The 25,417-nt window shown below is 44.5% G+C and overlaps 1 protein-coding gene across 1 annotated transcript in view; it reads right to left on the reverse strand.

The window, feature by feature from the left end:
• Positions 1-531: 531 nt before the first annotated feature.
• grapa (GRB2 related adaptor protein a) overlaps positions 532-25,417 on the reverse strand; it is a 44,189-nt gene continuing 19,303 nt past the window's right edge. Inside the window, exons 4-6 of the mRNA XM_079521673.1 lie at positions 21,692-21,860; positions 1,002-2,191; positions 532-596 (exon numbers count right to left, since the gene is read on the reverse strand). Of these exons, the coding sequence (XP_079377799.1) occupies positions 2,012-2,191; positions 21,692-21,860 (349 nt within the window). The 3' untranslated portion in view covers positions 532-596; positions 1,002-2,011. The remainder of the gene's footprint in view (positions 597-1,001; positions 2,192-21,691; positions 21,861-25,417) is intronic.

The raw sequence follows: 25,417 nt of genomic DNA on the forward strand, positions 1-25,417 counted from the left end.
ACAGTACACACACACATGACGCACGTGCACGCACACACGCATGCATACAGACACGTGATGCAAACCTAGCAAACACACACGCCTTGCCTGCTACTGTCAGGCAAGGTAATATCGAGCCATATGGCTGTTGCCAAATCAGCCCATTACACTGCCACTATCACTTATGTATGTATATGAATGCATACAGTACTCTCATACATATTTGATTGATATCTGCCGCCATGCGATGTCTTCTACTTGCACAAGAAACTGCATGAGTTACTCTGTCTTTATGTTTCTGAACACACACTTTATAATTCAGGTTTTGTTTTGTTTGATATATTTATGCAACTGCAACTCCTGGGTAGCTGGTACGAACAATATAACTCTCTTTTAAACCTGTAAACTTGTGATGTGACATAACTTACAAAAAAAACTGACGTTAAAGATGAAACCTGCCTTCAGGTGATAACTGCATATTCCAAAAATAAGGAACCTTCCATGACATTTGAGTTTGCTAACTGTAGAAACAGTTCAAAGGTTTTGAAGAGGAAAATGTATAACTTTATTTAAATCATTTGTACTTACAGTATACGGAAGACAGATCCAAGTGCTTACTGCTATAGAGCGTCGCAGTCCCGCCCCCTACCATGGACCAGGAATTGAATCCCAATGCATTTTTCCCATAGACATTTCAGAAAGTATTTATTTAAAGACGGTTACGCCGCGGACAAAGCCAACTCGAGTCGTGACAACTCATGACAACACAAACAATATTTTGGACCAAACAAATAATTACAAAGAAGAAAAACAACAAAAAAAGTGTTGTAACCTGCCATTTCTTTCTTCTTTCTAATTATTTGTTCAGCCCAAAAAATTGTGTTTGTTGTCATGATTTGTCACGACTCCAGTTGGCTTTGTCCGCGGCGTAAACGTCTTTAAATAAATACTTTCTGAAATGTCTATGAGGAAAATGAACGGAGAATCATTTCCTGGTCCATGGTAGGGGGCGGGACTGCGACGCTCTATAGTCACATGAAATTAGGTCAACAATAACCAAGTATACTGTTCGTTAAACTGTTAAAACGGTTTCATTCAACCGCCATAATGCTTGTATATTATGATTTCACATTAATAAGAATAAATACTCACATACTGTACATGGGCTACAAACAAAAAAATTGAGGAGTTTGAAATAAACAAGTGAGCAATTAAAGCATCTCATGTTTTAATGTTTCAAAACAAGGTGTCAGGGCAGTGTTTCCTCTCTCTGCTCACTCTGTCCCAAAGTGTTGCACTGAGTGACACTCTCAGTCACTCAAATTCACACACACACACACACACACACACACACACACACACACACACACACACACACAAATGGTCTTTCTTTGGGCATATTCACTGTCTGTTTATGCGCCTATATCTTGTGGGTATCACTCCAACACACGCACGCACTCACACACTCACACACTCACAGCTCCGCTATGGAGGAATCTGTTGTGTCAGTGTCCCATATCCTCCACACAAAGCGTCTCTGTTCTCATCTGGTCCACTCACTGTGTTCCGTTGGGTCTGCCTCTGGGACTGAACACATTACACTGCAGCCATGGAGACAACCCAGTTACCACATTCCCCCCCCCCCCCCCCCCCCCCCAGAGCATTTACTCTGTTCAATGCACTCGGTATGTGTTTGCGCGTGTGTGTGTGTGTGTGTGTGTGTGTGTGTGTGCTCCTCAGTGTGCATGGGTCCAAGAGTTTCTCCGAACCATCATCAGTGGTTCACGAGGTCCAACTGGGAGTGGTTGATGAGCCGTTATTATAGCAGATGATTGGTTGAGGTTTGCGATTGACAGGCTTGTGTATGTGTGTGTGTGTGGGGGGGGGGTCATATGGTCTATAAAAGTGGTCCACGAGCCCTCGTCGCCATCCGAGGTCCGGTGAATAGCGGGGGGGGGCATGGATGGATGTATAGCTTTGAGGAAGGCGGGTGTATGTCAGTCTGTGACGTTGGCCAACAGGGGAGAGGTGGTCAGTGGTAGATGGGCTGGACGTACTCCGGGGGGAAGTAGCCCATGCGTCCGTGACAGCGGCCCATCCAGCGCTGCGAGTCGGAGCAGTCGAGGAGGTCGATGGAATCGCCGCGGAGGAAGCGGAGCTGGGAGGGGTGATGGGGCGTGTAGTCAAACAGAGCATGGGCATGGTGGGGGCGCTGGTGGTAAGGAAAGATAAGAGAGAGAGAGAGAGAGAGAGAGGGAGAGAGGCAAGAGAGATGATGGAGAGAAAAATAAAAAGGGATGGGTGGAAAAAATACAGAAGGAAGAGGGTGGATTGAAACAGAGGGTTGAGATACAGATGGAAAATTGAGAAAATGAGATGGAGTGAGGCGTAGAAAGAAGACAAGAAAAAAGAAAGCAGGATGGAAGGGGGAGTAAAGACAGAGGAGGGAGGGAGCAGATGGAATAGAGCGGGAGAGAAAAAGAAAACAATAGTTAATACAATATTTATGTTTTTATTATGACACCTGACCTAATATAGTTCCCTATCTCTCGTCTTATCTTAAATGGTAAATGGTGCATTTATATACAGTAGCACCTTTATCCAAGGCGCTTTACATAGATTGTGCATTACATTCACCCATTCACACACACATTCATACAACGATGACGGCGGAAACCATGCAAGGCACTAACCGGCACATCAGGAGCAATTCGGGGTTCAGTGTCTGTCACTTCAACACTGACTCTGGGGGAGCCCAGGTTTGATTGATTGATTGATTGAAATATTTATTAACAGTTTGCAGAATTACAGTAGATTTCAAGCACAAACTCAATACAAAGACTGTTAACTGTGAGTGGACGACCCAATTAAGCATTACACTTGTTTACAAGAGGGTCCACCATGTTCAATTCATCAAAGGTTCGAGCTGGCGACCTTGCGGTTGCCATCTGGCAGCTCTACCCCTGAGCCACCGCCACCGCCACCCCTTACTAACCTGACATGTTGTCTACGCATACTCTAGTGGAATTTATATACAGTACTTTACTTTGACTGTGTCCTGTATTACATGTTAAGTTCCTACAACATTACTTAACATTACAATGGTGAATGAATGGTAACTCCCACTGCAGTGCAGTCTGCATCAGCAGAACATGCAACAACTTCTGAAGTGATGAACTGAGATCATTTCTCATTTTCGCTGCTCATGCACCTACTGACCTTTAACGTTGCAGGACATAATAGTCCAAACAGAACACCTGTCAGCTGAAGATATTGGAATTTTGATTCCCTGGAGTGTCTGGTTTGGCTTTTTTCTAGAGCGAGTCGTTCGTCTTCGCAAATGTTAATTGGACTGCCCTAGAATACAATGATCTCTCAACTTTTCTTGGTGCTGCCCTGAAAAATCCCTTCCCCTACAATAGTTTAGGCAACCACGCAGTAAAGTCCTGAGTGTTAATTATTCAAGAGTATAAAAATGGACCTTTACGGATAATATTTTGTGTGTGGCAGGTTAAATATGGGTCCATGTATTGCACAGTGTAGTGGAGACTGGAGAGTGACTAGTTTGCTAGTATTTTCCATTTGTATAGGCACCTTTTATTTAACCGGGCCAGTCCTGCTGAGACGGAGAGATATAGCATTGATGTATTATGTTAGATGCACAACAAATAAACACTAGCATAAAAAAATACTCATGAACATATCTAAGGCAAAGAGAGAGATATAGGACAGAGAGAGAGAGAGAGAGAGAGTTCAGATCAGTTCAATAAAGATTAGAATAGGTTGGTTTGGCTGTGATCGGTGCTCAGTGGATTATGATCCGGTTTGAGACAAGGAGAGATAGGACCCAAGTGCATGACAGACAGGCGGAGGCAAAGGAGCTCAAATCCAATAATTAATATTAATCCAATAATGCCGATGTTGTCTGTCTCCTGCTACCGAGTCCTGTCACAATTTGTTTCACTGAAAGAATGGTGGCAAAGTGAACTGCTTTTCACGAAAAGCAGAGAACTGTCTGTTCTTTTACGTTTTTACCCATGGTCCTTTCTTTGAGATTACTATAAGTAATACTTTCTCCTTAATGTCCCTAGACATATCCAGTCTCTTCTGATCTCTGTTGACTCGTGGAAATCAAAACGAAGCAAAGTCAGTTATTTAAGTGTCTCAAAGTGTCTATTTTAAGCAGACCACATTGCACTTTGGAACATCTTTGCTGTCAGATGTGCTGCCGTGGAGGAGAGTGCATGTGATGAGAGGAAATGCAGGTAGGCATACCAATCATGTTAGCGTGTTTTTGTTGTGGCCTTTGTTAGCTAGACAGACACCCGCAGACACCCGCATACACACCAAACCTGTATGTGCATGGTTAAGCCACACACACAGTCACGCACACATGTCACGCACGCACGCACGCATGCACGCACGCACGCACGCACGCACGCACGCACGCACGCACTTCATCACGGACAAATTATCATCACTGTCATACGCTCCCTTATCAGTTTCATTGATCTAGACTCCTGGCTGCTGAGTGTGTGTGTGTGTGTGTGTGTGTGTGTGTGTGTGTGTGTGTGTGTGTGTGTGTGTGTGTGTGTGTGTGTGTGTGTGTGTGTGTGTGTGTGTGCGTGCGTGCGTGCGTGCGTGCGTGCGTGCGTGCGTGCGTGCGTGCGTGCGTGCGTGCGTGCGTGCGTGCGTGCGTGCGTGCGTGCGTGCGTGCGTGCGTGCGTGCGTGCGTGTGTGTGTGTGTGTGTGTTTCTATGCCAGCTAATGAAAGAGCAAAATGGTTATGATGAAGAAATATATGAGAGAGAGAGAGAGAGAGAGAGAGAGAGAGAGAGATGTGGAACCATGCAATGGGAGCAATGGTCCAGTGTGCATTACAGGCATATAGAAATGTCTCCAAACCCATGCAGAGAATCACAATGCCCTGAACATTATGAGGAATTAACCACAGGAGAAATGCCGTAAGGGTCCATTTGGTTACACTTGTATACTCTCTGAGTTACAAACTGGTAAATTAACACTAGGGGTTTTACTGTAAATACAGTAAATAGTATTAGACCACAGTTTAAAAACAAAGAGTAGGCCTATAGATGCAGTGCCAGGTATGAGCAGAACATGTGTGAACAGTATTGGACGTTTTATGCTGTGAGGACACGGGTCATGTATCGTCTGTTAGCAGAGTCCATGCAGGTATAGAAACATAGCAATAATATTTCATGGATCATTGCGACCGTAGGTCACATTTAGGCTACTATGAGAACCTGCATCCGACAGTTGGTCAGGCTCTATATATGGTCACGCCTCATGACCATATATAGAGCATATGGTTATGCCTTGTGACATCATGCCTCCATATATGGTCACGCCTCGTGACATCACGGCTCCATATATGGCTACGCCTCGTGACATCACGTCTCGTGACACGTCACATCACCATTATAATATATGGCCATCTCCATATATGAAGATCACGATACTGACCTCATCTAACCCTGGATAACCTCAAACCCTTAGATCTCCATATGGAGCTGACCTGTTCTGACATTCCATATGTTGATACTTCATACTTCCCCACCCGTCCTTCATCAAACCCTGTACACGCTCCATACATGGCCAGTACAGAATTCATTCCATGTAGATCTGACATCATGCCAAAGTGCCAGCGCTCACCCAGCAGTCTGCCAGCTGCCGTCACCCAGGAGAGAAGTGCCCTCGCCCTCAGGCCGTCTTACTGATTCTATGGGTAAGACGTGTACAAATAGTATATATTAGATAATTCGTTGCTGTCGGGAGGAAACTTGCATAAATCAGTGCTATTGGACACCCTTTACGTTTGTGTGTTGGTTAAAAAAAATATTGAACCAATGAAAAGTACTGCTTCGGACAAAACCTCTTAACTCCATTTGCCCCTCAAACTGTCTGCTAAAGCAACAAACTCCACCACCTCTCCCCCTCTCATGCAAGTAATTGACAATATATATAGTCACAACACCAACTTTGATGTGCCAGTATTGCTTTGTTTTAAAAAATATAAGGTTTTCTTCATTTCCTGAAAAAGAAAATATTTTTTAATTTCCTGAAAAATGAACATTTTTGAGTAAGGTGGTCTCTTCCCGACAGCAGAGATACTGCAGGCTACAGACAGTGGTGGACTTGGTAGGTACATGAGTGCAAAGAGCAAGAACAAGGAGTGCTGTGGATCCCAGAGCTTACAGTCTGGTGTCCTTGACCTGACATGGATTGTCAATATGTGAGGATGACAAGCTGTCAAAATATAGTCCAAGTTATATCTCGTTGCTGTCAAGGGCAAAAACCTTTTTTCGCCAACTTAAGTTTTTTTGGTAAATGAATGGCCTACTTAATCATTCGCATAAAAATAGTGAAAATATTCCACTGTTTTCTTTAAATAGTTTTAAAATCTAAAAGGACTTTAGACATACAGTACAAGGTTTCCACCCGACCCCAACGATTTGTCCAATAAGCTTAGTGACTGAACAGATAGGACGAGGCAGGGGAAGTTTGGGGAGAATTATTTTGGATTCTGGCCTGAAGAGATAAGAAGAAGAGATGGTGGGGGGGGGGGGGGGGGGGGGGGGGGATTGGTGGGCGTGGGGTGGGGCGTGTAATGAGCTGATAAGGAATTAGCTGGGAAATGTCCAGTGGTAGCAGCAGAGGTGCGACATTGCCGCGTGAACACAGATGAACATTAAGGTTACTTTAGTAACCATGGTTATTTAAGTAAGTGAGCGAAATATTTCGCGAATGCTCACTTAAAATAACATTACGGTTACTTTAGTAACCATGGTTATTTAAGTAAGTGAGCAAAATATTTCGCTTATGGGAGCTTATGGGAGGTTTCCTACTGGCAAACCGAGCTCAGTAGGAAACCTCCCATAAGCGAAATATTTCGCGAATGCTCACTTAAAATAACCACATTTAACCTGTCCGTCCCTACTTTGGGAATGTCATTATAGGCGAAACATTTCAACATCTTTCACATTCACAGACGTTCAACATTGTGTCAAATGCCGTCACTATTCGTCGTATGAAGCAGTATTTCGGGTTTAAGTGGTTAAGCTCGGCCTCGGTAGGAATGGGGAAATTGTTCTTAGCTAGCTTAGGTCATGTCTGTGAAACTGATCCCATATTGGGTTTTTTCCAATCCCCCGCAGTGCCTGCACGCACTACAAAAATCACACCCATGTGAATTGAGGTTCTCTTATCATCATACATAATCAAACATCACATTCCGTGTTCAACCAATCAAATCATCACAAATGATATTCCGGCCAATCACTTTTGGCGTCTTCATTTTTCTGCCCTCATTTTTATCTTCAATACGTACTTTGCTCAGCCAATCAAATCATTGCTATGGGGTGATCAGCCAATCACAAGCCAATGTTTGTGTTCACACAAACCCGGAAAGCTGGGCATATAGGAGGGGCTAGTGCCCCTCAAAAAAGGAGGGGGGAATGTGGTGTCAGAGGGAGTTAGAATGAACAAGATTGTGCTAGACCAGGGGTTCTCAACCCGTGGGTCGCGACCCCTCGGGGCGTCGCCAAAATATTTTGGGGGGTCCCCAAATAAAATTTAAAACAAAATCTTTTTTTTGTTTTGTTTTTGCAACTGAATGGCTGGAAAATGGAAATGAAGAGTTTACATATAGTACACATAGTACATGCATACACCTTCCCTAATGTATATCTGGTTTCAGTATTTATTTATGGTGTATTGTCTCTATTATTAAGGATATTGTAGCAGTCAATTTATATTGGGGGTCGGGAGGGGGCGGGGCGGGGGTCCCGAGACGTTGCCAAAGTATTTCCGGGGGTCCCCGGCCAAAAACGTTGAGAACCCCTGTGCTAGACAGACCCACTCACTCAGCCAGAGTGAGAGACTAGGTGAAAAATGTACAAATGGAATGAGAGCTTAGTTCCATAGGGCAAGTCAATGCAGAGTCAGACAGACGCCAGACATAAATCACAGGAGGACGGTGATCTGATATGAGATGACATACAGGCGAAAGCACATCAATTCTCAGTCAAGGATTACTGTTGGATAATGAAAGCCATAGCATCTTCTGTGGAGTACAGATTGTGGATGGATGCCTCCGGCCTAATTATGTTTTGCACTCCGCTCCGTCCGTGTGTGTGTCCGTCCGTGTGTGTGTGTCCGTCCGTCCGTTACCAAATCTCCAGCACCGTTAACCCGGTCAAACTTTGCACACTGACACACTCCCTAGATGCCGACGATGAACCTCTGCCCCAAATCTTCCAGAGCGGCCTGTTATAGCGCCACCAGGAGGCCGACTTTTGTAAAACCCATTTTTTGATATTACTCCTCCAGATTTTGTCCAAAAATCGTTACACAGTATCTCTATAGTCATGTACTCAATACAGATCTGTCCGATATTTCATATTCCATCCTAATTGGCCATCATTGGCTTTCAAAGGTTGCCCTTTTCACATTGGCCTGTTATAGCGCCACCAACAGGTGGATTTTTGCAAAACACATTTTTGGAACAAAATGCCTCAAATCCTCCAATTGCCATCAAAGGCGTAAGAACAAATGGCACCCTCACATTAGCCTATTATAGTGCCACCAGGAGGCCACAACCTGACCTGGCCTGGTAGAGACCTGTGCCCCGAGGGAGCAGGGGGAAATAGCGACACCCTCTAGAGTCGAGGCCATTCATGAGAACTGCAGCGTGTGAATCAAAGGGACTTCCTCATTGGCTTCATTTTCAAAATGAATGAATGAACAAAAAAGTTTGGGAACCTCTGATGTAATTAATTAATGATGTAGTCGTATAATTAAACGCGGGTGTAGAAGTGGTACATGTCCCATGACTGTCTCAGTGAAACAGCCGCAGGTGAAACCAGTAGTGAACAAGCTATGACTAATCTGCTGTAATTATATATAATGATGAACCTACACACATACACAGTCAAATAAAACATCAGTGTTCAAGACCTGAGGCTGATTCTACAAAATTCTGTCTACATCGGTAGTCGGAATTCAACATTATTCTATCTATTCTATATTCTATTATATTATAAGTGTAATTAACACTTTCAAGATGGACGCGCTATGTGAGCCACCCCCGGTCCATATCTTCTAAAACCCCAGGAGCAACATCTGAGCACTAATGGGTGTGACTCACGACTCGGGGAGTCAGGGTTCTGACTCATGCACTCATTGCCCACAGCAATGCGTGACAATTAAGGTTCGGTCTGTTTCTTTGTCTATGTTTGTTTTTCAGCCAGGAATAACTTGAGAAACTTTGGAGGCATTGATCAGTTGGCAGGTCCGGCCCGGCAAACGAAGCCTCTGACTGCCCCACCAAACCAACATTTAAACATACCAAAATTATGAAATAAACAAACAAGGGACTAAATTCTTTTCGCTCCTATGCCACCAAAATGTGGAACGCCCTACCAACTGTCATTAAGACATGCGAATCCCTTGACTCTTTCAAAACCGCTCTCAAAGGGCACCTACGGACGGCTGCAATTCGAAACTGGCCCCTGTAAAATCGGAATCCCTCAAACACGAACGCAAGGTCAACACAAGAGACGGTCGCGGCCACACAGCCAACTCAAGGTATGGCCACTGAGCCAACTTGGGGACCCAACGCAGCTCCTCCAAGGAAAAAAAAAACAAATTAACGGAGCTGAACGTGAATCCCCCCCACCGCCCACCCCTTTTTTCCCCCCTCACTGTATATGTTTCTTTTCCCTTTTTACCTCCTTTATGATGAATTCCTGTTCTGTCTATAGAAGTGTCTATTTGTACGTCTCTAAATGTTTTGATGATTTGAACATGGTGGACCCTATTGGAAACAAGTGTAATGCTTAATTGGGTCGTCCACTCACAGTTAACAGCCTTTGTATTGAGTTTGTGCTTGAAATGTACTGTAATTCTGCAAACTGTTAATAAATTCTTCAATCAATCAATCAATCAAACAGTATACACACGACACCACAAACTTTGGCCCTATCTGCCAAAAATACCAATTACATTGCAGCTTCACATTTAAATGTGAGCTTTGCCCACAGTTTGTTTTCTATGTCAATCCAAAGGGATTGAAGGAAATGCCTAGAGGGAATCGGCTAGCAAGAATACTTGGTCTGTGGAATACTACTCTCCCTGACCACCTAAGAGCATCATGCACCATGACTACAGACTGCTGATGTTTTTTTTTAAACGACAACAAATCTTGCCGTTTAAATGGAGTTGGTACAACAAAGGTTCAGGAGGAAGACCACGCCTTCAATGATAAATCGTTGACTAACACTGCTCCTCCTCAATCTACCCTAAGCTCCATCCTCGGCCAACTTCCTGCAACACTCTGTGATCAATCACCATGGTAACCCATCCAGTACCTCCCCTCGACTTATCTACCATGGTAACTGATAACCTTCCACCCAAACCCCTCCCCTTTCTCCACGTATTTATACCTGCACGTCTACCTGCCATTTCGTGCTTGGTTCTTCGTATGACTCACGTCACGTATCTCTCAGTCACACGGCCGCTTCCGTGTTTGCTCCTCCGCCGAATCCCCGTCCGATTTCAAAGTAATCATTACTTAACTTACCCTCAACTTAAGTTACCTTGCCACCACGGACGGACCACACTATCAGCATTCAGCACCGTCCCCCGTCGGAGAAACCTCGGACAGACGCCACCAACGCCAGCCAGCCACCCCGTATTCCAGCGCTGACACCCCGCCATCAACCGCTTCCTCATCGATCTCGTTAATGCCGTCTCACTGAACCGCCGTTCAGTTTATTCTTCCAACGCCAACCTGGCCCATCGACGTCGCGGGACACAAACACCACCGCGATCCGAGAGACCACCTCTCTCTCCCCCCCGCTGCAACTTCAAAACCGGCACACTTCTTGCCACGGACCTGTCACCTTCGCTGATTCGATGACGTCACTCCCAAATGCTGCGCTGACTGAGGCTGAGTTACACACCCGCCCACCAAGCAACTACAACACACAAAGCTAAGTTTCCTTCAACACCTTTCATTCATACTACCCAGCCAACATGTCCATCTGGGCCCCACATGGGTTTTGACATGGGCTAATGGGCTCGGGTTCCAAGTGGGCCGTGCACCCAGGTTCCACAAAGGGCCCCCCCTTACAAACCGCCGTGTAAGCACAGCTGGACAACGTTCTCTCTGCGGTGCCCTTCACGCCCACTCGCCGTAGCTATTGGCTGTACTGACAGCCTCTAGTTTTCATCACAACCACGCATTCTATTGCGCTACAATTCAATCATCCGTGTGTTCGTTTCCTCATGCTCCACGATCATGCAGATCACCCCCTCCTAACCTATTGAATTCATTCACCCTCCATTCAGCCTTTTACCCACCCACCCCTCACCCACCCAGTTCTACTAGTCCCCTCTCTTTGACATCTACAGTCAAAACAATTTACTGATCGTCTGCTCATTAACATCTGATGTAACGAGCATTTACCCAGTTATCTGCCCGCATGCTGGGCATCCGCTAACATCATCGGACATCTTCAGTCTAAACAATTTACTGATTGTGTGCTCATTAACTTTGACATAACGTGCAACGCGTACGTGAGCCAAAACGTACAGCAAAGGTCGCGTTAGGTTCCCGTGACAACCATGAAGCTATCGTCACCATGAAGGAATCATCGCAACCTCGTCCAAGCAGGCAGCCCTCCTATCCTCCCACTCTTTCTCAGGCTAGCATCCATAATCATCTAGTCCACCACTCGTCACTCCCACTCCATCAAGGCTTCATCCCAGTCATCGCAGGACTCACCACGCGCCATCACGGCCGACCCAAGAGTACCTGCTCCAACCCAGTACAAACCGCACCGCCACAGCAGTAAGAATTCCACGGCAGCCAGAGCGGGCCTGCACCAAATCCCTATCATGTCCCTGCAACCGCAGTTCAACTCCGGTGCACACGTCGGCCTACATCGAGTCAACATCATGCTCGTCTTGCAGCCTTCATCCAGCCCTCCTTCCCCTCCTTCCCCTCCCCCCCACCTCTCCTGGCACTGCGCGCTCCCTCCTTCCCTCCCTCGGCAGGGCGCTTCCTTCCCGCCTCCCTTCCCTCCCTCCTTCCCTCCCTCGGCATAGGGCGCCTCCCTCCCCCTTGCAGCCTTCTTCCAGCCCTCCTTCCCTCCCTCCTTCCCCTCCCCTCCCGCCTCCCCCGGCACAGCGTGCTCCCTCCCTACCTCCCTTGGCAGGGCGCTTCCTTCCCGCCTCCCTTCCCTCCCTCCTTCCCTCCCTCGGCACAGGGTGCCTCCCTCCTTCCCTCCCTCGGCACAGCGTGCCTCCTTCCACCCCTTCCTACCTCCCTCGGCACAGCGTGCCTCTTTACAACCCCTCCTACCTCCCCCGGCACAGCGTGCCCCCTTTACTCCCTCCTTCCCCTCCCTGCCTCCCTCCATCGACACAGCGTGCCACCGCCCCTCTGCACTACATGCTCAAGAATCGATTACCCCGTGATGCCGTTCGATGACAAGGATCAACTACCCAGTGACATCGGTCCATTACAAGAATCAATCGAATCTACCAGATCATCGTCGCGGCTTCCTTTGGGCTTAATTGACCAGCCGCCCGCTTCTCTACGCTCAAACAACCATCACAGTTCACAACACCAAATGGAAGCTCGTCCAGACCATTAAACTCCACCCTAACCACCTCCAACCTACCATTCCGTCCCAAACCATCATGGGGGGAAGACCCTACGACGACTCATCCCGGGTCACCGGCACGACTATAAACCACACCTACCTACCAAGCTCTCCGTCGGCGCTACTCACCCCCATTCTCTAACACCATAGACCTGCTTCGCAAATCCCACCACCAAGCAACAACTTCCCTACAGACTCCTGTCGGAAGCTCCTACCCCTCGTCTCATTCCACGTCACCCGGCTTCCCGAGAGCCTCTAAAGAACTAGTCACGTCATCCTCCTCGCCTCAAACCATCACCTCAAACCCACGTAGGACGAATCGACTCGCTCCACTCGGACCACGTCAACCTCTCCTGCATTCCCCGGGTTCCTAGGGTACTCGGAATTCACTACTTCAATCTCGCATGCAACCTCGCACGCATCAGACAAGGCGCCCTCGGGTCTAAGAAACGGCCACCTTGCCACCGTCAAGTAACTGTTTCTTACGCACTCCTCTTTTGGGGTCCTGAAATGACGGAGTGCGCCGTCTCAGACGTCAGCCAAGACGGACGCCTCTCTCTTCGGGCCGTCTCAGATGTCAGCCAAGACGGACGCCTCTCTCTTCGGACCCCAGGCCAATACTCAGGGTCCAATACCCCCATCGGAGCCCACACGGGCATCTCTCAGGGCCGCCGCCCCTCGATCCTGGGCTACGCCCTTCATCCTCCCCCCTCAGGGCTTCGCCCTTCATCCCCCCTCAGGGCTTCGCCCTTCATCCCCCCTCAGGGCTTCGCCCTTCATCCTACCTGGCCTTCGTCCAACACCTCCCCCCCCCCACAGAGCTTCGCTCTACAGAGCTTGCTCTCATCCTTCACCTCCCCCAGGGGCTTAGTCTTCACTATCAGGGCTACGCCCTTCATCCTCCCCCCTCACCCCCTCCCCCTCCCGTAACGCCAAATCATCCATGTCTCCCTCACCCCTCGACCCTCCCCCCCCCCCCCTTCACCCGTCACCCAGCCCCTCGGAAACTACCCTACATCCTCACTCCCCCCCTCCTTCCCCTATTCCCAACCCCTCATCCTCCTCCCCTCCCCCTCATCCCCACGGACAGTCCAAGGCCATCCCACGCATATCAATATGCACGCATATCAACATGCACCTCATTTCTATCATTCCTTTTCATGTTCCACTCCTCTTCTAAATAAACGCTAAACCATGTCAAACGATGTTCGATTGAATGTGTGGTCTGTACTAGTGAACAAAGAATTATATTAGCTTAGCTACAGTACACTCGTTTGACCATAGGGACTATGCCTAAATGTGATTAATAATAATAATAATAATAATAATAACTTTTAAAAGAATATCATTATAGATAAACAGAACATGTTTGTGACAATGTGATGTAATGAATACTGACTGTTGGGCAATGACCTGATATTATTAAGAGTTTGACCTCGGACTGAGACTTAATGAGATGTGACAGAAAAATAACCTGAAGCATGCCATATCATAGTAAACAGACAGAAATGACCCGAAGCATGCCATATCATAGTAAACAGACAGAAATGTCAGCTTCGTGGTACATTATATCCTACGATTTCTACCAATGGAGAATTCTTTGCAATTATTAAGTTGCTCACATTACAAAGATCAGCAAATGATGTGTCTAACTCTTAAAAGCACGTCACATTCTACCTTATAGAAAGAGCCCGGAGTGGCGGATTTGTAAGACACATACACCATTTTTCCTAACATTTATGTTCTTTTTTTTTATCCAATCTTTCTAATAATCCTTTTCTCTCTTTTCCTCTTGAACTGCAGGGCAGGGAACTAGGGGTGCAACAATTTTGATTATTTTTAACTAATCAATTCAATCAATTCTAAAACAATTGCTTGTAATAAAGTAATTGATTTGGGTAACAATTAAGAGCCATTTGTGCCCGACTACATTCTCAACACACTAGTCCAAAGCTCACACAAATGGGTATTATCTCTCTGGAACCATGTGATCAAAATGTATCAGTCAGATTTCACAGGTTCCATTCCACTTGGCAATGACTGCCTTCCAAACTTTGCAGGCCCTGGGTAGGCAACCTGGCCTGGCGGGGATCTGCGCTCCGAGAAGCACACTTTTCTAGTTGTTTCTTTATTTCTGTTTATATATATATTTATATATAAATATATATATATTTATCTTGAATCATTTTAGTGTACAGTGTGCAACCAAGGACACACACAGAAAACACATTATTATTCGTATATGCAAAGGGATTTGTACAATAACGTAGTTAATAATAAGTTATGTGATGTCTTACAGTTAGGTACTCTGCAGCTGTTAGGAATCATAAGGCATTGATATCACATTCTGTGTTGACTGCGGTCCCTCGCGGCTCTACCTGTATACTTGATAGACTATTTTTCATCTCTATTTTCAAAAATAGCTGATCTCCCAATTGCTCACAAGGCGTCACATTACGATGCGCTGTGAGCGTGCAGATCTGTTATTTTCACAGGACGTTCGCTTCTTTTTGCCGCACGTTACACATGCCTACTATGGCGTGCCCAGAATTGGGGCATGTAAAAAAAGAAGTATGAGAAATATCATGGTAGCGTTTGCAGCATAGAAACGATGGGTAGCACCACCAGCACTGCATTACTGTAATCTCGCATGCTATGTCTTGTCAGCCATACAGTGAGATGGGGAGACATGAGGGTACAGTAAGTTCACAGACTTACATTACTATTACACTTAAAACTCCAAGAATGAACAGTGAACAAGCTTAGGTAAGACTGCCATCATCTTTTACGCTCCAGACAAATGGCAGAAAATCCAAGACTCTCTGAAACTGGACAAACTGATCTTTATAGAGTCATTAATTTAAGGTACTACTTTTAAGGTGCTCCCCTGAATAAACAAAAGGTCAATAAATAAAGTGCATTACCCGAACAATATCAATAATATATCAGAATTATTATTTGCAAGATGACATGCTAGTGTGAACACATCACTCTATATGCTGACATTTGGTTGAACTACAAAGCTGTTGAGGATTGCAACAAATTCCTTTTGTTCTTGTCCTTATTATATTATATTCCAATGATAGTTCATTTCTCAGCTAAGGTATAAAAAAAACAGGAAGGTGTTTATGCATTTCTGCTCATGAAACTCTGTTCAAATTATGAACAGAATATTAGAATATCCAAGATGTTAGTTACCATGGCTACTCACTTTATTTGCTACATGGAAGCAGTAACTTGAAATTGATAAGATGGACTCAGTGCTGTGGCTAAAATTGGAACATTGCAGTAAAAGATATCATACTCAGGCCCTCACAATCAGTCTATGGGGTTATTATCCCTGATATTGTCAGTGGAAAATGGTGCATGTTATTATGTGGTAATCCTTCAAAGGAGTACTTGACCATTATATCCCGATAACGTCTCAAAATGAAGGCTTGTGCAAACACACTCAGTGTAGTGGTGAATGCTCAGATACTCAGATCCCCATTAAAGTGATGTCTGATCGCATTAAATAGACAGCCCGACATCATTGCTAGTGGGAAGAAACCTTGTATCTCCCTTTTTTCCTTTTAGTATTTAAAATGAATGCCCTACTTATAACTAGAGCAAAATCAGTCATTTTAAAAGCTCACAATGCAAGCGTGTAGATTAGGCCATTGGAACACAGGTTATTTTCATGAAAATGCACAGTTGTAGACATACAAGGTTTCTACTAGCCTACGTGACAGTGACAGTATACTGAAGTGGTCCTTAAACTACCACAAATACAGTGTCTGTGACTCTGTATAGCTTAGCATCTTTGTATCTTTTGCATCTGCCCGTGTCGGCAGCATAACATTGTGGCAGAGTAAATGGTACATGTGGTAAATGGTGCATTTATATAGCGCCTTTATCCAAGGCGCTTTACATAGATTGTGCATTACATTCACCCATTCATACACCGATTGCAGCGGAAGCCATGCAAGGTACCAACCAGCACATCGGGAGCAATTTGGGGTTCAGTGTCTTGCCCAAGGACACTTCGACATGTAGACAGGAGGAGCCGGGATTCGAACCGCCGACCCATGTATCATTGGACGACCTGCTCTACCTCCTGAGCCACAGTCTGCCACAAAGTAGAAACATCCGTACCCCCCCCCCCCCCCCCCCCCCCACACCTTGCTCCTTTGAGAACTAGCCCAAAATATTAATGTGCACCCGGCCCTGCTTATACTGCATGAGACAATTTAAAATGAAACTTCTATGACAGTGCTGACATAGATGAAGTGACATTATTCCAGTACAGTGTCAGCCCTTCGGTCGCCCGTCGCCTTAAGGCGTTTTATTGGTATATGTAATGTATGGCACAGTAATAAGTATAGCGATGATTGGATATAGGATCACATTCCTGACGGAGGCTACAGCGTCACAAGAGCAATAGGCTGGAGGCCCTGCCTGGGGGGCCTGCCGACTGGTGGAAAGTAACTAAGTACATTTACTCAAGTACATACATACACATTTCGGCTATTTGAAAATAGCAGATCTACAAGCTCACAATGCGTCGCGATCCCGAGCCATCAAGCCGCTAATGGAATGAACCACATGTACGTGACGGGCAGGAAAACAACATGGCACACAAATCACAAATCTAACACCAGGGGCTCCATTTTCGTCACCGCTAAACCCCTTATCCCTAAACTTCTTTGCCTTTTTTTGCTATTTTGCTAAACATTTTTGAATAGTTAAAATGGCCAGTCTACAAGCTCACAACGTGTAAATGTAGATTGGCTAGTTGAACTATTCAAAAATAAAAATAAAAATCACACCCGTGTAAACTGAGTGGTGTAAGGTCTTACATAGACTGATCAGCTGTGGTCTGACGTAATGTCTGACGTAATGAAATCACACCCGTGTGAACTGGGTGACCATAGCAACCATGCTATTTTTTTGGTACGGACAGACACGTAAACTAACAAAGCCAGTTGTAGGAGTGGTTTACACCACTCAAAAATAGTAAAAAAGGAAAAGAAGTTTAGGGATAAGGGGTTTAGCGGTGACGAAAATGGAGCCCCAGGTGTGCTCAATAAACACTTTCAAGGCTTGTCGTCACGCATGTGCTGGCCTGTACTGTACAGCAGGCCTCGACCACGACACATCCTGTACTGTACAGCAGGCCTCGACCACGACATCGAACCATGTACAACCCAGATTCGGCACAAACAAGGGACTAAATTCTTTTCGCTCCTATGCCACCAAAATGTGGAACACCCTACCAACTGTCATTAAGACATGCGAATCCCTTGACTCCTTCAAAACCGCTCTCAAAGGGCACCTACGGATGGCTGCAATTCGAAACTGGCCCCCGTAAAATCTGAATCCCCCCCCACCGCCCCCCCCCTTTTTCCCCTCACTGTATATATTTCTTTTCCCTTTTTACCTCCTTTATGATGAATTCCTGTTCTGTCTATAGAAGTGTCTATTTGTACGTCTCTAAATGTTTTGATGATTTGAACATGGTGGACCCTATTGGAAACAAGTGTAATGCTTAATTGGGTCGTCCACTCACAGTTAACAGCCTTTGTATTGAGTTTGTGCTTGAAATGTACTGTAATTCTGCAAACTGTTAATAAATTCTTCAATCAATCAATCAATCAATCCTGTACTGTACAGCAGGCCACGACCACGACACATCCTGTACTGTACAGCAGGCCACGACCACGACACATCCTGTACTGTACAGCAGGCCTCGACCACCACACATCCTGTACTGTACAGCAGGCTTCGACCAGGACACATCCTGTACTGTACAGCAGGCCTCGACCACGACACATCCTGTACTGTACAGCAGGCCTCGACCACCACACATCCTGTACTGTACAGCAGGCTTCGACCACGACACATCCTGTACTGTACAGCAGGCCACGACCACCACACATCCTGTACTGTACAGCAGGCCTCGACCACGACACATCCTGTACTGTACAGCAGGCCACGACCACGACACATCCAGTACTGTACAGCAGGCTTCGACCACCACACATCCTGTACTGTACAGCAGGCCACGACCACGACACATCCTGTACTGTACAGCAGGCCACGACCACCACACATCCTGTACTGTACAGCAGGCCTCGACCACCACACATCCTGTACTGTACAGCAGGCCACGACCACCACACATCCTGTACTGTACAGCAGGCCTCGACCACCACACATCCTGTACTGTACAGCAGGCTTCGACCAGGACACATCCTGTACTGTACAGCAGGCCACGACCACGACACATCCTGTACTGTACAGCAGGCCACGACCACCACACATCCTGTACTGTACAGCAGGCTTCGACCACCACACATCCTGTACTGTACAGCAGGCTTCGACCACCACACATCCTGTACTGTACAGCAGGCTTCGACCACCACACATCCTGTACTGTACAGCAGGCTTCGACCACCACACATCCTGTACTGTACAGCAGGCTTCGACCACCACACATCCTGTACTGTACAGCAGGCTTCGACCACCACACATCCTGTACATCAGGGGTTTTCAACCCTTTTCATATCAAGGTCCATCATTTATTCAGCATTTGAGCCACGGAACCACCATCTGATGAGATTTAGTCCAAAACTAAAGAATACGTCCACAGTTGGTACCACAGGAGAGACAACAGGCAAACGTTGATCAAAATAACAATTCTTCTACATTCTATAATTGTGTAGACTTCTTGTAAATTAACTTTTAGTAACGCAGATGTTTAACAATAATTTAACTGAAACCAAATGGACCCGTAATGTCGGAGCCGCCTGTCGGAGCCACGGGTGAGTCTTAACCGGCCACGCATGTCGGACTGTTGGTACATCAGACTAACGTCTGCCCCCATATCAACACACACTCATTTTATTTTCTTTACACACTAGAAAATATATTCATTGTAACCACTTTAAACCTGATGTCCTTATTTTGAGCATGTCATTTGGTGACAATCTTATGAAAATGTATAGGCTATGTTTTCACAAAAGTACCAAAAATGGTGTAGCCTAGATCTGCTATTTTAGCTATGAATAGAGGTGTTCCTTGTCATTTCAACTTGCCCATTAAAAGGTTTACAACTGATGGTTGTTTTACTCAATAAATGGTTGTTTCATCTGCAAATAAAGGGGAAGGTTGTGCCACAAGCCCACAACCTTCCCCTTACCACAACCGTTGTGGTATTTAAGGCAGTACCTTTACCCTAGATTTGATACACAGCTACTGGGTCAGGGGACGTTGCTTAAAGGCAAACATCCTCATCTCCGTCATCTGCTTTAGTAAACAGGTTCTTCCTGGTTCCTATCACTTCAATGACTCTGCATGGCCTAGATCAGCGCTTTCTGAAGTTTTTGTGCCTGAGGCACACCAACGTGAAATTAAAAATGTCAAGGCACACCTGTGGCTGTGTGCATGTAGCGAAAATAGCAGATCTACAACTCCACAACTAAAATGTGAACATTTGCTAACGTAATGTCAAATGAAAGAATAATTTAAAATGTTACATGTTTAGTTGTTTACCTATAAAGATGTGTGCAAAATAGAGATGCCATTGTTTAGCTTTAGGCCTATAGGGTATAGAATAGCCTCTGTATTGGGAGATGACGAGTGCACACAAAGTGGTTAAATGAAATGAGTTTCTGTTGTGGTTCGGCGTTGGTCGAAGCATACTGTAGGCACGGCACACTATGCAGTTTGTGTGTTGTGGTAGAATGTCATAAACGGGCGTTAAATGAAATAAAAAAAAATGTTAGTTGTATAACTTGAGGATATAATCAATCCTGGGAAGAGCTGTCTTCGGCCTCTATTTATGATTTCATGGTTTTATATTTATTTTTGTTATATGTGACGTCGATGACGTCGATACTCTATGGACCCCCTGTGTGTCTGGAATAAAGTTTGAATTGAATTATAATCTCTATTGCAATAATAAGACTTAGATAGCATGTTATACAGACTTATAGCATGTTACGTATAGACAGCACTAGAATTGCATTTTATGTAGTCATAGCACTTTATAGTATAGTGTAGTATGTATGTATAGTTTCATTACATAGATATTCCACTGTTACGTTCTTAGCTTACGCATGTTTCATGATAACTACTTTTTATGTATGTGATGTATTACCATGCTTTTTGTTATTGCTTAATGTAAATTGCTCTGGATTAAGAGCATCTGCTAAATGCCTAAATTGTAAATTGTAATAATGTGCTGTTGTCACACCATCCCAGGGTATACCTGGACTTGTCTCACGGCACACTTAGCGTGCCCTGGAGTTGGCACTCCCTTTGAGAACCACTGACCTAGATTAGTTTTCCTAACCAGTGGGCGATGACTCACACAGCAGTGTGTGCCATGCTCAGATGCAGGGGCCATGACAGTTTGACAGAGGAATATTGTATTATTTAAGAATTTCAGGGTCTTCATTTCACGTTCATGTATACGTGAGAAAAATGTGGTTCCCTCGTGTGAAACCGTTTGAGTTCCACTGACCCAGATTAAGTTACAGATGTGGTTTTAAACGGTCTCTGGAACATGAGGACAGAAGTGAAAAATGAGAAGAGGAGATAATTCGGGGGAAGAGGGGTGCTTATATAAGAGGCAATTCTTCAGACAGACAGACAGACAGACAGACAGACAGACAGACAGACAGACAGACAGACAGACAGATCTATAAGCAGATCTATAAGCTCACAACGCATCGCTTCGCGCCACGTTGTGAGCTTGTAGATCGGCTGTTTTCACTACTTCTTAGATTTTTCTTTTATTTCTTCATGAAATTACTGAAAAAAATCCTTGAATATAGTTTTTAATTCATGAAATGTTTTGCTTTTTTGGGAATGTTTTTTGAAAATGTTTTGATTTTGAAATATTAATTTATTAAAAACCAAATGTAGGAAACAAAAACTAAGGGGACACATAACAATGTGTCCACGACCCACTGTTTGGGTTTTGGAAACAGTGGACTAGAGAGACAGACACAGAAACTATAATGTAGTTCAGTTCTTACCCTGGCAAACTGTTCTGGGTCTCTCAGAAAGACGGTCCTTTCCTTAGCGATGCTGTTGCTATGGTAGAAGTCCACCAGCTCATTAAGAGAGGAGAAGAGTTCATCCCACACAAAATACTGGCCTGCACGATCCTGGAGAACTTTAAAATGCTGGACATGGTCCCCATAGCTGGTGGAGAGAGAGAGAGAGAGAGAAATAATGAGCATTTACAGTACATACTGCCTACTGATATTCCAATAATCTGCTCTAATCCATTTCCCATATTTGGGATAATTTCCCGACCCCAAACCATTTGGAAATCTAATGGTTTTCCCTTCATGTGATACATAATTTTCTCTGGGGTACGGTAGGTAGTGTTTAATCGTGAGGTTTCAGATTTTCAATGACATATTTTTTGCAGTATATTGCAAACAGATTACACTTATCAACCAAGATAGCTATGCGGGTATCAATTGTTTTGCAAGAATTTTGGATAGTTGGCCCAAACCATATGGATAGGTCTCTCTTTCCATGCTGGAATCTAAGACACTTGGGTGTGATGTCTCATGGCTGAATTGATATGGTCTGAATGGTGTATAATTCATGCAAGATATTAAATTGAATGAACCTGTGTTTGGTATTTGTTAGAGTTATTTGAGCATCCTGTCCTGAAGTAGTGACTGCCATTCATTCAAGGCGTATTCATGTTGAAAGTCTTTTTCCCCATTTATTTTGGAGTTATGTAAGGATTGCTGTTGCTGTTCTTTTTTTTAACCCAATTCTAACCCAATTTTAACCCAATTCCATTAAATTACATCATGGTAAGTTGAAGTTCTCTCTCAAACTTTTGAAGTCTTCAAAAACGTTTTGATTATGCAAGTCTCTAGTCTCTCTGATTCTCTTTGTTCTAAATGTTTTAGTAATCCTGCCTCTAATATCTTTGGGGACACGAGCGTTGTTCCAGGCATGATAATTATAACACTCAACTGTATGATGTATATTAAAAAATTGGTAATAGCTTTAAGAGTGTATCTTATTGTATATATATAATGAATGGAGTGGGATAAATTATATTTCTCCAATTTAACCCATGCTGGTGTGGCCACCCTCTCACCAAACAACACAGGACTGACAGTCCAGGTAGTACAATCTAATGTTGCGGAGAGATATACATATTTATACAGGGGAGCCTGCCATGCCGTTAACATTATCCTATAGCCCAGTTCTGGGCTATAGAATTATTTCAAACTTCAATACAAGTTTGAAATAATTGTATTCGGTGATACTGTCACCGAATACATGTCTCTTATTTACATTTTTCACTGTACAAGCTCACAATAGTCGTACAATAGTCGTAGTTGCAACACACTGTATGCTTGTAGATTCGATGTTTTCGGCAAAAGGATTTGCTGAAGGGAAAAAGGAGGGGACTAAGTATAGAGCCCTGGGGAACCCTGGTCAACAGAGTATACAGGTTTTACATGGTCATATGCATTTTATCATATAGCCTACAGTACCAGTAAAATCATATATCAACTCATATCAACTGTTAATCAGACAGTAAGTTGGCAGTGGCCCAAACATGAATAGTAATGACCATCAGTAAGTTGGCAGTGGCACAAACATGAATAGTAATGACCATAAAAAATGTAAGTGATGAGTTTGTACCAGTGGTTATGGTCCTTGCAGACTGGACGCGTTTTTCGGAAAACCGGAGGAAAAACGCTCCTAAAAATCTGTAGAGGGTATGAACAGGAATCTGGAGGCACGTTTCAAGACCAAATATGAGGCCCCCATATATAACTATATATGACTGATTATGATTATAATTATGTTCATACAAATAGTTCAGACTGTTCAATATCGCGCTCAGCCATTACTCTCGACAATTACGCAGCGACAACACCTCATCCTGTTGTCCCTTCACAATAAAGTGTCTCCCGTTTAACTCCCAATGTCGCACATTTTACACAGGTTATTAACAGGAAATAGGTGTAACTTAACATCGTGGGAGAGAGAAAGGCAGTGAGTGAGTGAGTGAGTGAGTGAGTGAGTGAGTGAGTGAGTGAGTGAGTGAGTGAGTGAGTGAGTGAGTGAGTGTGAGGCCCCCCTGAGGGTGGAGGCCCGTTTCAATTGAAACTGGTGAAACATAGCAAAGGCCTCCTATGGGTATGAAAATGCCATCTGTTGTAGGCTTAACTCCATCCATTTCAGTTTTCTTTGGTCTACTCCTGGGCTCTGGTCCATGCTCGGTGACAGATATCTTATGATTCCATGCCAGCTCATCATTAAAACATTGAGTCATTTAACCATGAAGATGTTATGGATGGTTTTGTTATTTTACTTTTTCTGTCTTATATCGATGTTGTTATGTTCTTTGGCTGTGTTTTATTTAAATGTTTAAAGTGCTGTACTGTCATAATGTGTAAATACATACTATATAAAACACAATTGATACTCTATCGTGTGTTTGTCAAACACACAATAGAGACTGAATCCACTTTTTTGGTGGTCCAAATGCCATAATATATAGATGATGGATGTACTGTATAAGTATTGTTGTTTAGCACTGTATATTTTAAGCTGTAACTGTGAATTGGTTTAAAATCCAATTTTCTAAATGCGCTCCTTCATTAACAAACAGGCATACTAGTAACGACACAGAACCACCATGATTTCTGTTGTCGTGATCTGTCTGGAATGCTATATTACTTCCCAATTAACGAGAGGCATGAAACAACAGCTATATTGATGGTATGCTACTCTACTCTACTCTATTGTATTCTTCATACGAATAATACAAATCAAGACAATCACTCATTCTCTTTTGCTATACTACTATTTTAACTACAAATGGAAATGTCTGTGTGTTCTGCACAAATGACATACAGCGTCTCGGTATGAAAAGGGTTGGGTTTGCTATAGGGCAGGGGTTCTCAACCCGTGGGTCGCGACCCCTCGGGGGGTCGCCAAATTAGTTTGGGGGGTCCCCAAATTATTTTCACGATTTTTCAAAAATAGCAGACCTACAAGCTCGTAGCGCGCCACTCGGTGGCGCGCTACGAGCTTGTAGATCTGCTATTTTTCAATAGCTAAATTATAACATAATGCTTAAAACACCAAAAGGGGTTCCCGCCCAAAATGGGTTAAGGTTATTGTAGCAGTCAATTTATATTGGGGGTCGGGAGGGGGCGGGGCGGGGGTCCCGAGACATTGCCAAAGCATTTCCGGGGGTCCCCGGCCAAAAACGTTGAGAACCCCTGGTATAGGGGGTAAAGACCATGCCTCTCCTTCCTGTTTTTCTGTTTAGCTCCAAATTTCAACTTTGTATGTTTTTTTTTTTATAAATGAATGCCCTACTACGTCATCAATCAAGAGTGTCGCACAAAAGCAGTGAAAATAGCAGATCCTATACAAGCACACAAAGTGACGTGCTGAACTTCTAAAGCTTGTAGATCGGCTACAGTATATTTACTTGTTTTTTTTATACATGGAATGCTTTTGTACATACGAGGTTTCCACCCGACAGCAACAGCATCAAACCCTTGCTGTGCATGAAGAACACACTGAGGTGTGTAAGAAGGGTGTGGGGTTGTTTAGCAGTGTGTGCAGAGTAAAGTAGACTAGACACTGGTGGAATTGGTTAGGGGGAGCCGATGGCTTCATTCAGTGCATTTCTCTGCTCTATAAAGCTATTCATAGACTGTACGTGTTCCCTGAATAAGCAGTGCCAGTGATATCTCCCT

Source organism: Electrona antarctica (assembly GCF_951216825.1).
Source record: "Electrona antarctica genome assembly, chromosome: 14".
NCBI lineage: Eukaryota > Metazoa > Chordata > Actinopteri > Myctophiformes > Myctophidae > Electrona > Electrona antarctica.